This window comes from Strigops habroptila, chromosome Z (assembly GCF_004027225.2).
Source record: "Strigops habroptila isolate Jane chromosome Z, bStrHab1.2.pri, whole genome shotgun sequence".
NCBI lineage: Eukaryota > Metazoa > Chordata > Aves > Psittaciformes > Psittacidae > Strigops > Strigops habroptila.
In genome coordinates, this window is record NC_044302.2 from 12,717,882 (window position 1) to 12,731,981 (window position 14,100).

A 14,100-nucleotide genomic window follows, 5' to 3' on the forward strand; every position below is an offset into this window, starting at 1 on the left:
TGGCATGTGAAAATAATCCTAATGATTTTTTTTTTTTTCTTTTTCATTTTAAACACGAAGGTAACTGGTACATTCACCAACTTTAGAAGAGAATGAGACTGGACTATAGAATAGTTTGTTAAAGTAAAAAAAAGGACAATACAGCTTTGCATCAGTTAGAAACTGCATTAAAAGAAACAGGGCTTGGGTTCGTTACATATTAATCAACTGACATGCACCATAGAAAAAGCTTTGCACAAATCACTTCATAGTCATATTCCATTAAGTTTGAAAACTTCAGAAACCTATTCATAAAAGAATAAAGCAATTTAACACATTTAGTTTGCAGAAAAATACTTCCCCATCACATCCTTGTTATCAAAGCTATTGTCTAAAAAGAACTGCTATTTTAATTGTAGTCTGGATAAGTATCAACAGCTTCAAATTTCTTTAATCCCTAAAAGCATGTGTATGCATCTTCTCTTACCCTCCACCCTTTTAGCTGCCTGAGAATAAACTGGAAACATACTACAGCTCCTAATTCTTTGATTACATAACCACTTAAAAAACGTAACATACTGCACCGTACTTGTCTCTGTGAACTTCTGTATATTCCTTGAGAGGCAAATCTGGAATTGCTTTGACAATCTACCAAGAAAAGGCAAACACTTTTTAGCATAAAAGTACTGTTCAAAAGTAATATTTTAGAAATCTTTTTTCTTTATTGAGTTGAACGTGGTTTTCCTACCTAACTCTAGGATTCTCCAAACATTTTGGAGAATTTCTGTACAAATTTTGTCTGAATAACGCAAGATTTTTTATGAAACAAACTTCAGAAAGCCGTCTATCTTGCTACACTACAGTATTTTCTTAACTAAGAATCAAACATGCAACGAGAATATCACCCACATAAAAGAAAAATTAGCTCATGGTCACATCTCAAGCAACAGTCATAACTGGAGACCTGAGCTAGTATGAACACACACCGATTACTTTTTAAACCTTTTCATTTTTACAACAAAAGAAAAATCATGGAAATCCTCCATGCCACAGATGGGAGGAAAACCAGAAACAGGTTACCCAGTCCACACTTACAAAAACAATGCACATGAACTTAAACTCAACAACACTACAAATCCTCAAGGGAGTAACCAATAGCAGATACAGGATTCACAGTTACCCTGAAAATGTCTGGTTCTGAACAGGGGATTTTCTAGTGTCCATCACTAGTTACCAGTCACCAACAGACAAGATCTGACTTGGTCAAAGATATGCATCACTCAAGTGGCTGGTAAAGGTACCTCAGCTGACTGTTTGCAGGAGGCTGTAAAGGTAACCCTGCTCTGCTTCTTTAAGAATCTACGCTACTACTTTCCTCATCATTCTTACAAAAGTGTTTTAATAAGGTATACAGTTTAAGTTCAGGAGTGGTTGTCATCCTTCAATTCTCAGCACAGCTAAAACATAAGTTCTGTACAACTCCTTTTTCCCCCTGACCAGACAGTAGTAGTAGCTCCACTGCTATCATACAAGCAAATTTCTCCTTTAAAGCATCTGGAAGAGGACATGGAACAGCACACGGGCTCTTTGAAAGAGCTATGATGGCATACACTCAACAGTGATTACGCGCCTAGAATCTATCAGTTGATTTTCCTTTCCCCCCGTGGACATTGTAATAGCTCCAGTTGTGCAATTCAGTACACAATATAATGCTCAAGAATGAGCACTGACCTTTTGAAAGTGTTTCAGGAAAGAACAGCAAGCAAAAAGAGAAAATAGCAATAAACTAGATTATATATTTGAAGTATTACACAACTCAACAAGTCAGAAAAGACTCCAAAGACTGTCTACCATGGTACAGCATAAGGACTGTTTTGTTTTCAGGGTACCATTGACATTTACATTTTTATATATTCAGAAAACTGTGTAATGTAGACAACTATCATCTTCATAAAACTACAGCAAAGGAGTGCAAAAGGAGACACAAAAATGTCAAGGACTGTAGAACATTTTTTTAAGCTTCTGCAATTAAAAAACTCCCCAGAACTGAAGCAGAATATTCTTTTTACCTGTATTGAGAATTAGTCCAGTTCCTCAGATCTAAGTTGCACAGAAGAACAAGCTAGATGACTACAGGATTCCTAAGCTATCCTATGGGTTTAATTTAGTTCATCTTTTGACAGTTCAATACAAAATACAGTATTTACCGGCGCACTGTTTTCATGTGGATCTGCGCTTAACCTTTGGCGTGTGCCTTCAACGGAGGAACTGGAAACAGCAAGACCTAGCAGAAATAAAAAATGCAGATACGCATTTCTGATTACCTCAACACATAAAAAGCCAGCATTTTTTTTTACAGTGGGTTACAACTGTCTTGTTTAGTTGTTTGTATCATTTCCCAATGGCAAAAGAACAACCAAAAAAATAGTTATCTTTACGTAAAGATAACTGTGCAGATGAACTGAGTGGACACGAGGATGGAAGATGGGAAGTTGCATACTTGTAAAAAGACAGACTGGAATCACTGTGAGATAACTCATGGTAAACACTCGTGTTAGAAGTAACTCTGCTCAAATAAATCCACCAAACTCAGAAAACCCCAGTAATGCATCACTGATCAATGTCACAAGTAATTTCAGTAATATCCAGTGCTATTAAGCATATTAACTAATGCCAGTGTCACTCAACCTTGGCTTTCCTTTGCCACAGAGTACAAAAGCTTTACAGTATCCTTGCATCTGATATGATCATCTTTGCAAATTTTGATATATAAGCACTGTTTGTCAGCACACCATTGGATCCGGCTGATGGATTCGAACCAAGACAGTAGTTCCATGTTCAACATACGCAATTAAAGACACATGATGCATTGCTTGTTTGACTGTTTCTCCCACACATGTTCCCACCTGTTCCAAGATCTGTTGGTATCTTCTCCTGAAATAGCACTGGCCTGAAAGCAAGCGTAGGACTAACAATTTTCACTGGAAGACTCTCAGCATTTAATGATGTTTGATTCTCCTGATAATCTGTAGAACTCCTTGTACTGCCTTCAGCTTCCTCAAAACGAGCAAAGTTCTTTGAGACAAGATCATCATTAACGCATACCTAAAAAACGCAAGATCTTTACTGATCAGCATCAACAAACAATAAAATACACCACCACATACTAGTTTAAAATTTATGTGAAGCTGTAAACAACAGTGTTAAGACATAAGCAGTATCAGTGAATGTGTTCTGAAGAATATTAACTCCGTAGTAGGAAGGTCAGTCGTATCTTCCTGTACATTCTCTAAACAGATGTTAATTAGCTGTTGGTTTCATGCTACTGCCTTAATTAACATTTTCTATAATCCTTAAAAAAAAAAACAAAACCCACCCCCACCCCCCCCCCCCCCAAAAAAAAAAAACCCTCAACCAACGAAATAACAAACAACCTCTAAGTCACTCACACTGGTTTATTGCTTTCTGATTCAGTGTGCACCAAATTCTGGCAGAATGAAGGCATACCAAACCTAAAACTTCAACTCCACTGGCTCAGAGATCAGTAACAACTGGGATTCTGATCTAAGACAAGATACTAAAATTAATATGTACCTTCAAAGTTCAGACCATGGCTCCAGTGTTAAAAGCCTTGGTAAAGCACTCCAAGTAGAAGCAGTATTCACATACATTCACTTCTATCTACTATACAGCTGCTTAAGTCTGACAGCTACACCGGAGATTTAGCACAAGTACACATTTTGGCAAGTGGAACTAGGTTTGGTTTGGTTCCCCCCAACCTGCAAAGGTTTGAGGACTCAGTCTTATGCAACAGCAAGCGTGAACTTCTATTTATTTTTATACTGCTATGCAACTGCCTTACTGAAAAATCTTTAACCATGATACTACAAAAAGGTGCAAAAGTACACTAAATAATTCATAGTTGTCCACTTGAAGTACTTGCTTGACTCCAACTGCCTGTCAATACCTTCCAGAAAGAGATTCACACTAAATAAAATGGGATTTCTGCCTCTTGGAATTCCTCCAGAAGTTTACAAGCAACAGAAGTATAAATCAAAACTGCTAATTAGTTATGACTTAGGTTCTACTGTATCTGACTGAAATTACAAAACTCACTTGCAAATAATGCCTTTCAGTCTTAAACAGCAAAATTACAACTTACACAGCAAAGTGCGTGAACAGGTTTGTAGATAAGCACGTATTTTACCTTTTCATCTTTTATCATCACATAAAGAAAAACATCGAATGTGTTATCTTCTACGGCACATAACTTGGCTTTCATATGAGTAGTGGCTAAATACAGTAATAAACACAAGAACAAGTACAAAGATTAAACGCTAATCGAATCAGCAGTATTTTTCACTTGTACTTTCCAAGACAGACAAAAATAGAAATAACAATTAAACGCGTAACCTATTTCTTTAGAGACGCTAGCACACACGTAGTAACTTTTAAATGAAAAAATAAAGAAACACAGCAATAAAACCTTAAAGATATAAAAATGAAGTTTGCCTTAGTCTTTGAAGGAAGATTGGTTCTACACTAAATGTCTTAGTTTATCTTTTAGACTCTGACAAGCTGTAGTACAAACGAAAACTTGATATTTACTTTTCTTGAAAGCAGTTATATTTGCACAATTTTACAGCCTGGCCAGGCTCCTCATTCAAGCAAAGCAAGCTGATAAAATTCTGTGTGTAAATTCTGAAGCACTTCTGCATACAATAACGATGGGCTAGCAATCATAAAAATGTATGTATTACTACTTGTTATACAGTTTGGGAATATCGATAAAGCTATTGCTCCCTACTAACCTTTACTTTGCACAGTGACACGTAAATGGGAGGGGAAGTAAACAGTAAGAATTGCTATGTCCCAGTTAGTTTGTGAAATTATCAGCCCAAAGATCCTTTACTGCTTTCATAAACTCATCCTCTCCTTCCCAGATATGTTTTATGTGGAGTTTGTCCTACTTGTGAGTAAGCAGGCAGTTTTTCACATTGAAGCATGTGAGCAGAACAGAGGGCTTGATATGAAAAAGACTGGATAACCTACTGAAACACCAAACATGGGGACAAGAACAGACAGGAGAAAAAAAACAGTTCTAGCTTACTAAGTAACTACTTGCAGCTCAACCTATTTGTTAACAGCTATAATAGATGCTCCTTTTCTGACCTGGTGCCTACATCCTTATCAAAAAACAACCGAATGTGTAAACTCCTAAGCCAGATCTTGCCATCTCTGTACAAAACTCCCACTGTGATGCTGAGTCAAAGATATACGCTGAACACACAGAAAGGCTCCACTGTTCAAAACAGATGTTACATGAGTGCTACCTGCTACGTTATTTGGCCTGTCCAAGAGCCAGACACCATCTAGCCAACTACCAAGATTTATGCAGCATGGAAGCACACACTACTAAACACGCAGCTCAAATATTTTTGCCTTATTCAGTCCATCCAAAAACCTGTATGTAGTTGCTTTTTATTTTTAATATACAACATTCTTAAATATAATCAAATATATAAACACAAGTACTACATTTCTCTAACAGTTAATTTTTCAAAAAACAGAAGTGCCAATTATGATTTCAGCAGGTTTTACTTACCTTTGAGAAGGTTCTGAAAATACCAAGTAGCAGCACTATCCCATCGTTTGGCTGGTCTAGGAAAATAAACACAACCAGTTATCCTGCAGCATAAAAAATTAAAATGATAGTTTTGAGGAAAAACAAAAAGCAAACAAACTTTGGGATCAGGTAAAGAAATTATTTCAAGCCATACCAGATCTTAAGAAGCACACCGACTAGACACATTAGCAGACTCTTCCTACTTAGAATGTATCTTCAGTCTCGATAATATTTTTTCAGCTCATTAATAAAATGAGCTGATGAAAAATTACTGGATATTGCTTTGTCAAGGTACGATGGCTTACATAAAATATGGTCACAAATGAAACAGAATAACCCAAAAAGAAGGGAAGAATCCACTTCTGCAACGCATTAATAGATATTGAGCAATTTTGAACAAGCATTTAAACACCGAAGACTGAAATGTCTGCAGCAGAAAATCAAGTTCGCTATTCACCATTTTCTCCAACTTTAAAAAAGTGAATCAAATGAAGAGCACCGTAAACAAAATGCGTCAATTTACTACTTTTTTGGGTAATTCCCAATGATGGCCCATTGAAAACTTACACTATTCCTATCCAAATGGGCTAATACTTATTTTGTCAGAATATTGGAAGTCAGACACTAATTTCTTCCTCCAAACAAGAGTATAAAAAAACCCCAAACCAAACCAACAAAAAACCTGCGTGACCACATGTAGTTTTGAATATTCTTTAATGTCACAAACCAAAGCAGCTTTCTTGCTGCAGAGCTGTATTTCCCAGTGATCTAATCATGTCCCTCTCAAGCTGGCAGGATCTTTGACAATAGCACCCTGTAACTCAAGGATACAAAAACATTTTTCTTTACCACCAGACCCCAGTGAAAACCTTTTTCCTCACTGTGGCTTTGCAGGACTAGAATACTGACATGAATCTAAGGAAAGCACAACAGGAATCCAAAATACATTCAGGGGAAAAAAAAAAATAGGGAAACCAAAGCTACAGGTATAGAACTTTAGTTCAGGTAAGCATGTAACTACCACACACACAAGAAAAGGAGTCTCAGAAGTAAGATGAACATCTGTAAGGAACAATACAGAGGGATAGATTAGATTAGTAAATAAGTTTCAGAAACTTGAATAAACTTCCACAGGTTTTTAAATAAATATCAAAACAGATGAATGACAAAACCCAAACCATTAAGGAAGAATCGTTAAGGAAGCAGTTCTGTTTAAAGAAACAGCAACTAAAATTTGGAAAACTGGTTTTATGTTCTTCCTGAAACACAATCTATTCTGGGGAAAAAAAAAAAAAGAAACTTCACACTTAAGATATTTATGAACAGAATACATTTATTAAGCTCTACTTACACAATTTTTGCAGTCTCTTCACACAAGTCGATACGCAACGTCACTGGCCTTGTGCGATACAGTCTACACTTTTTTGCTCTATATGGGAGCTGCATAAATGCTTCCAGAGGCACTCGAATGCTTAAAACCAAAGTGGAAATAATCTCATTTTACAGAGCAGATATTACTCTCCAGAAGTCACTGTGTCATATACACCTTTCTAATACACACACTCTTTTGCATTTGTGCTCATTTTCTTAAAGAATTTATTCTTTATAAAGGTATCGCTAGGACATGGAGCTGCTGGAGCAAGTCCAAAGGAGGGCCATGAGGATGATAAGGGGGCTGGAGCACCTCCTGTATGAAGACAGGCTGAGAAAGTTGGGGCTGTTCAGCCTGCAGAAACAAAGGCTGTGTGGAGACCTCGCAGCAGCCTTCCAATATCTGAAGGGGGCCTACAAGGATGCTGGGGAGGGACTGCAGCAACAGGACAAGGGGTAATGGGTTTAGACTTAAACAGGGGAAGTTCAGGTTAGATATAAGGAAGAAGTTCCTTGCTGTGAGCGGGGTGAGGCGCTGGCGCAGGTTGCCCAAGGATGTTGTGAATGCTCCATCCCTGGCAGTGTTCAAGGCCAGGCTGGACAGAGCCTTGGGTGGCATGATCTAGTGTGAGGTGTCCCTGCCCATGGCAGAGGGTCCAAGCCCATGGGAGGGGGTTGGAACTAGATGATCTTAAGGTCCTTTCCAACACAAACCATTCTATGATTCTGTGTTTCTACATTAATCTTATCCCTTACACTTAGTCTGGCTGGAGACATTTAATAACAAGCAAGACACTGTATACAGTGATCCATATAAAATTACATTAAAAAAATCAATATAAAATTATAAAAAAAAAAATCATATAATTACACTTTTGTATGTAACTTTTCTTTCTTTTTTTACAACGAAAAAGCAGCAAATATCACATTTACTTCTAGTTCAAAATATCTTAAACTCATGGCATTGTCAAGTTGTTTCCTAATACTGCCACATTCAACTTAAAAGCATTATTTAACTTCAGATTTACTTTAAAATACTTCAAATAAGCTTTCTTATTTTAAAATACTTCAAATAAGCTTTCTTATTTTAAAATACTTCAAATAAGCTTTCTTATTTTAAAATACTTCAAATAAGCTTTCTTAAATTTGTGGAATGCTACAGAAAAACTTTTGGTAAAGCTTTTTGTACTCAAAATTGCATATTTTATTAGGGAAATGAGCTTTAAATCTAGCCAAGAGCTGGAATAACTACTTTTTAGAATGCATTTTTCAAGGTTTTAGGAACAGCTGGTTTCATAGTGGTTTTATCAAAAACACAGAACCTGTGAAAACTCACTTTTTTTCACCATGACAGACCGTCAGCTCTCAGTAAAAAAGTCAGAAAACCCACGTATTTTTGTCTAGATCAAAAGCTGGTTCAGCTATACATAACCATTTTATAAGGGAAGAAAATATACAGAGATAATGTTAACTAGCAAACCTACATTTCAGTTATAACAAGCTGACATTATTTCTATTTTAAATCTTTAAAAAACCCCAAAGCTTACAAGAGAAAGCATCTTTACAAATTCACAAAACAAAGATTGGTTTGCAACCACACTTGCAAGGGCCTATCATACTATCAGCAGTTTCTTGTGGACCCAACCCACACTTCAATTAAACCAAAGCCTTGGCACTATCAATCTAAATAAATATTACCTGTGTGCATTAACTAACAAAAGTATTTCAGTGACAGTGTAAAAAAACCCGAACACTTACTCCTTCGATTTAACAAAAATGTATTTTGCATAATCCACAAGGAAACATTCCGCTTGATACTGATCTGTACAGTACATGACTGACTTAATAACTGCTCTACACCAACATTTGAGTTCCTCACTGAAAACCACGCAAACCTGAAAAAGAAGAAGATAGCAGGTTCTTGTAAATGGAGAAAAATTACACTCAAAGGTTTTTTTAGAGGCAAGAATATAGTATTTATTATACAGCCCTCAATTTTGACTTTAAAATGCAAGCATCACAGCTTATGCAATTTTGAAGTTTACAGATAAGAAGATACAACCCATATAAATGCCATTACCTACTGTTCTACATAGCAATATTCAAAAAGATTAATGTGTATCTTGGATATTTTATACCCAGACCAATGTAAGTAACAAATTATTTCTACCTGCAAAATATAGCAATGATTTTACCTGGCCTTCTTCCACTGTTACTGGCTTTACTTCATCCACATCTTTGTAAGATTTATCATAGAACTGATTCATTTCATCATTCAGTTTTTTATATGCCACTTCATCGACTACGAAAGGCCCACATCCTTTCATAGTAACCCAAAAGCAACCTGGATCTTCAATCTGGGGCAAGGGGTAGATAACAAGCATAATTAGCTCCTGCTATAACAAAAGGATGTTTTTAAGAATCTCTAAGCAGCAAATGTAAAAATAGAATTTAAAACCTTTAATGAGGCATCCTAAAAATTATTGTAACCGATACTTGGCATACAGACAAAAATATCTTTCAACTTCAGACCATCAGTTCATTAAATGACTTCTTAGCTTCCAAATTTCTTCAGCACCGCAATTAGAGCCTAAAAGGCAGTAGTAGCATTACCTAAACTGGTTAAACCAAGCAATGGGTAAAGTGCAAAGACATTAAGCTTTTTATTTCCATACTGTCCTCAAGAAGTATGTTTAAAAAACCTGAAACACACATCAAACCCCACCAAGGGACTCTTCTTCATGCTCAGAGAGTCTAAAAGACAGTCAGTTTTTTTAAAACTGGATCACAGCTTTCTGCTCAGCATTCATAAACCTTCATATCCCAGCCTTTCAGCTGATTTAGGTTAATCCCAGTAGGCAGCTAAACACCATGCAGCTGCTCACTCACTCCCCTGCAGTGGGATGACTGAGAGAATTGGAAGTGTAAAAGTGAGAAAACTCATGGGCTGATATAAAATCAGTTGAATAGGTAAAGCAAAAGCCGCAGATGCTAGCAAAGCAAAATATGGAATGCATTCACTATTCCCTATTGGCAAGCAAATGTTCAGCCATTTCCAGGAAAACAGGGCGTCATCACACATAATGCTGACCTAGGAAAACAAGTTTGAGAACCACAGACCCCAGGCTTTCCTTGTCCTTCCCCACAGCTTTTATTGCTGAGAATGACATCACATGGTATGGAATATCTCTTGGGTCAGCTGTCCTAGCTGTAGTCTGGGAAAATTTTTCCATGATCTTTTGTGGAATTCAGTAAAATCTAGTACTATACTACGCTTCCTTTAAGATTATGCTGCACATCTTCCATTTTAGGTTTTAGCTGCATCCCTACCACCCTCTTCTGAGATTAAACCAATATAAACACCTAGAAAAAAATGACAAAAATGTATATGTTCCATATACAGCCCCATACGCGTACAAAGTCCTGCTGAAGGGAAATACAGAGGCATCATCTTATTTGTAAATCTGGCTTCTATAGAACTATGCTGAAATAAACAGCAACCCTTAGGACTTTAAAATTTGCTAGCATACCTTTAATACAAAGACTTCCATGTTTTTCAGATAGTTTTCCTCCAAACTACTGTAAAAGAACATAAAATGTTTAATCAACCATTTTTAAAGCCGTCATTTGTTTTGAAGCATATTTAAAGAGCACACACCTAAAGCAAGCCTATGGGTTTTTGCTACTTGTCCCCAGACACACTACATAAAAAGCAATACATCTATATTACGGTTATAACAAGCAATATGCTTTGCTAAGACATTGCACTAATTATTCCCAGTCTGACACTACAATTAAATGTATTTAGAACCTTTGTATCATGCGACAGAAGCATACCCTAACTCTGAAACACTGTACTATACTATGAGATATATAGTGCTGCCTTAAACATTTCAAAAATAAAGACTTTCATTTTAGGAATAAAATGTGAGAGGAATAAATAACCTCTCCTGATCTCTCTGAGAAGTGCAAAACCAATAAGTGACCTACAGAATCACAGACTGGTTCGGGTTGGAAGGGACCTTAAAGCTCATCCAGCTCAATCCCCCTGCCACAGCCAGGGACACCTTCCACTAGACCAGGTTGCTCCGAGCCCCTGTGTCCAACCTGGCCTTGAACACTGCCAGGGATGGGGCAGCCACAGCTTCTCTGGGCACCCTGTGCCAGCACCTCACCACCCTCACAGGGAAGAATTTCTTCCTAATAGCTAGTCTAAATAGACAGCCATACAGATAGCATACATATTAAGTTATCTGATATGACTACAATTAGTTATTATAGAAAATTTCATTTCAGAGAGCCTGCAAGGTCTCCTGTCACATTTCCACTCAAATTTTAAATTCAGAATAGACTCGTTAAAGTAATTGAGCCAAGTAACTGGTAGGCCCTGAAGTAAGAGATCCACAAGTGCTCCAAGGAAACACTACTAGGTTAAAAAGCTGCATAAATACTCAGTTTGAACATAAAGTATCACAGATAAAGCATACCCATGTAAAAGGCTGGCTCTCCTAACACATTCATAACATACCCACTTTGTCAGGAAGAACTAAGTATCAACATAAACGTTTGCTCAAATCCCCTAGCTAATGCTATTTACCTTATAAAGAGGTGTACAACAGGGCACTAACCCTCTCACCCCAAACTGCTGCCTTAAGAAGGATGTACCAGATGGTAGAAGATTGCCTGTGCTCAACACAAGCCTGACCACACACGTCTAGAAAAAACAACCAACTCACTATCCCACCCTCTCTCCCTCTAATCAGTCTTTACTTTAAAAGCCCACAGGTCACAAGCACAGTGCAAAGAGCTCAGTGAAAAGTGGAAGTCTACGAAGAAACTGTACTTTCTGCTTTGCTCCCTCCTTCCCCCAGCTTCCTTCATATTCTGCTTTAGTTTCACGCTCTACCCCCATAAAAAATAACCCGCTAACCTTAAACCACCCTCACGGCCGGCGCCCACACGCGGCCCTACTCGCGCTCCCTGGCGCTCGCCTCAGAAGCTTCCAGAAACCGCCGCTCTCGCATCCCGAGACCAGGCACAAGACGGCGCTGTGGCGGGCCAGCGGCTCGCTGTGCGGCGGTGAGGAGGGGCAGGGCCGGTGGCGGGCTGGCGTTGGCGCTGAGTTGGCTCCTTCTCGATTGCTTCAATGCGTTATTGTGGTAAAGGAGCTTTAAGTGAGAGTTAAGTTTACTACGAGTCCTGCCGTGCTCGGAGGGGCGAGGCTGGCCGAGGTGGTGCCCAAGCGGAGGAGGGAAGGCGCCGCACAGGAACATGGCGGAGCAGCGGGCGGGAGTAGCTCCTGAGGTGGGGTCGCGTCCCGCACCGTGAGGCGGTGGCAGCGGGGGCCGGTGTGGTGCGTGTGTTGCCAGAGGAAGCAAAGTCTGCAGTGGCGCATGTTCTTCAAAAGTGTGTAAAAATAGGGAGATAGGGAGAAACAGAAGTTGGTACTGCCAGATCGGAGTTCAGCTGTGATACTTAAATACGTACATTTCCACAACAGAAGTTGTAAATCCTATTTCAGGCTTAAGGGAAATGGTCACTTTGCATCTCAAGCTCTGTCATAAAGCAGCTGCTTTTTCTTTTTTTTTTTTTTTTTATTTTTTTTAATCCACTTTTGTGTGCTACCCTTTCCCTTCAGGCTTAAAAAAAGAGTGATTTAGGCCTGAGTAATATTGCACAAGGATGCATGCATGGACAAGGTGCTGACCCAAGGGAAGGGGATGAAACGCGCAGTTGGGACATGAAGCCCACCTCTTTGGGCAGAAGCCCATACTTAGGAGGGCCTCAATATTTTGAAACTATAGCTTTAATCATCAATATTTTTAACTCAATACTAAAAGGTATTCACTGTATGTTTATTCTAAGCTATTTATGGTTGCAGTTAACGTTTATAATAACTTCCTATGTAAAATAGTATGTATATGTGTATATGTATATGTATACATATTTTTTTCTTTTTTTTTCATTCAAGTCTTTTGTCCTCCGGCCTTCGAGCTCCCCCTCCTGGACCATTTTGCTTTTGTTGGTTAAAAAAAAGAAAAGTTACAGGCGTCAATCAAAGCTGGAGAGGCAGACTGCTCACTTTTAAGATACAGATTTAGTATTGAAGTAACTGGTTTTGGCACAGCAAAGCTTACAATTAAAGGCATAATGTACAGCTACATGCAGGGGTGTAAAAACTTCTGTAAGAATCTAACCTCTATCTGTGTTGCTGAATAATTTGTTTCCCAGAAATATTTTCTACTAATAGCTAGTTTCTACCACAAAAGTAAAATGGTAGAACAACTATAAGATATGCAACAATAAAAAGATCATCAAGGAAGCTCTCAAGCAAGTATAATAAGGCTGTATTGTGAAATCACAGCAATTTCAGATTACATATTCTCTTCAGTTTTTTCGTATTTCCCTATATTTTGTATGTTTGAATTAATGATCTTGAGGGATATGGGTGATGAGTGAAGACCCGAAGTTTTTAGAAGACTGAACTTTCAGTTGTTCAGGGAGCTGGGGGTTGGGAGACTTTTTACCAGGGCTTGTGGTGAGTGCACAAGGGGTAATGGTTTTAAGTTGAAAATGAGTAGCTTTAGTTTATACATAAGGAAGAAATTCTTCAGTGTGAGAGTGGTGAGACAGTGGAACAGGTTGCGCAGAGAAGTTGTATTAGGCACAAGAGAGCTTTCTGAGGGAGCTAAACAGAAAATGGTCAGTTAAAACTGCAAGTAACTTTTGCTATGACATCACCAGCTTGAAGTTACAGCTTGCACAACATCATCCTGAACCACTGAAGTTTGGCATTGGCAAATAACTGCCTTGAGCAGAGTATTCCTCTCAAGTTCCAGATAAAATGGTTCACCTGCTTTCAAGGTTTTTTGGGTTTTTTTGCTTTAAACTGACAGAGGGGAATAAATTGAGATTAATATTAGGAAGAACTTCTTTAGTGTGGGGGGTGGTGAGGCACTGGAAGAGATTGCCCAGAGAAGCTGTGGCTGCCCCATCCCTGGCAGTGTTCAAGGCCAGGTTGGACACAAGGCTTCGAGCAACCTGGTCTACTGAAAGATGCCCCTGCCCGTGTCACGTAAGACAGCTTTACAGGGTATTTTCCTTGTTTCCTCTACTCTCCATTT

The 14,100-nt window shown here is 38.3% G+C and overlaps 1 protein-coding gene across 1 annotated transcript in view; it reads right to left on the reverse strand.

Moving 5' to 3' along the window:
* The window catches only part of TDRD12 (tudor domain containing 12), a 33,376-nt gene extending 22,835 nt beyond the window's left edge, over nucleotides 1-10,541 (reverse strand). The window contains exons 1-8 of the mRNA XM_030512590.1: nucleotides 10,507-10,541; nucleotides 9,172-9,333; nucleotides 8,735-8,871; nucleotides 6,957-7,076; nucleotides 5,585-5,640; nucleotides 4,187-4,272; nucleotides 2,886-3,084; nucleotides 2,187-2,263 (exon numbers count right to left, since the gene is read on the reverse strand). Coding sequence (XP_030368450.1) covers nucleotides 2,187-2,263; nucleotides 2,886-3,084; nucleotides 4,187-4,272; nucleotides 5,585-5,640; nucleotides 6,957-7,076; nucleotides 8,735-8,871; nucleotides 9,172-9,333; nucleotides 10,507-10,527 — 858 coding nt within the window. The 5' untranslated portion in view covers nucleotides 10,528-10,541. The remainder of the gene's footprint in view (nucleotides 1-2,186; nucleotides 2,264-2,885; nucleotides 3,085-4,186; nucleotides 4,273-5,584; nucleotides 5,641-6,956; nucleotides 7,077-8,734; nucleotides 8,872-9,171; nucleotides 9,334-10,506) is intronic.
* Between the last annotated feature and the right edge of the window lie 3,559 nt (nucleotides 10,542-14,100).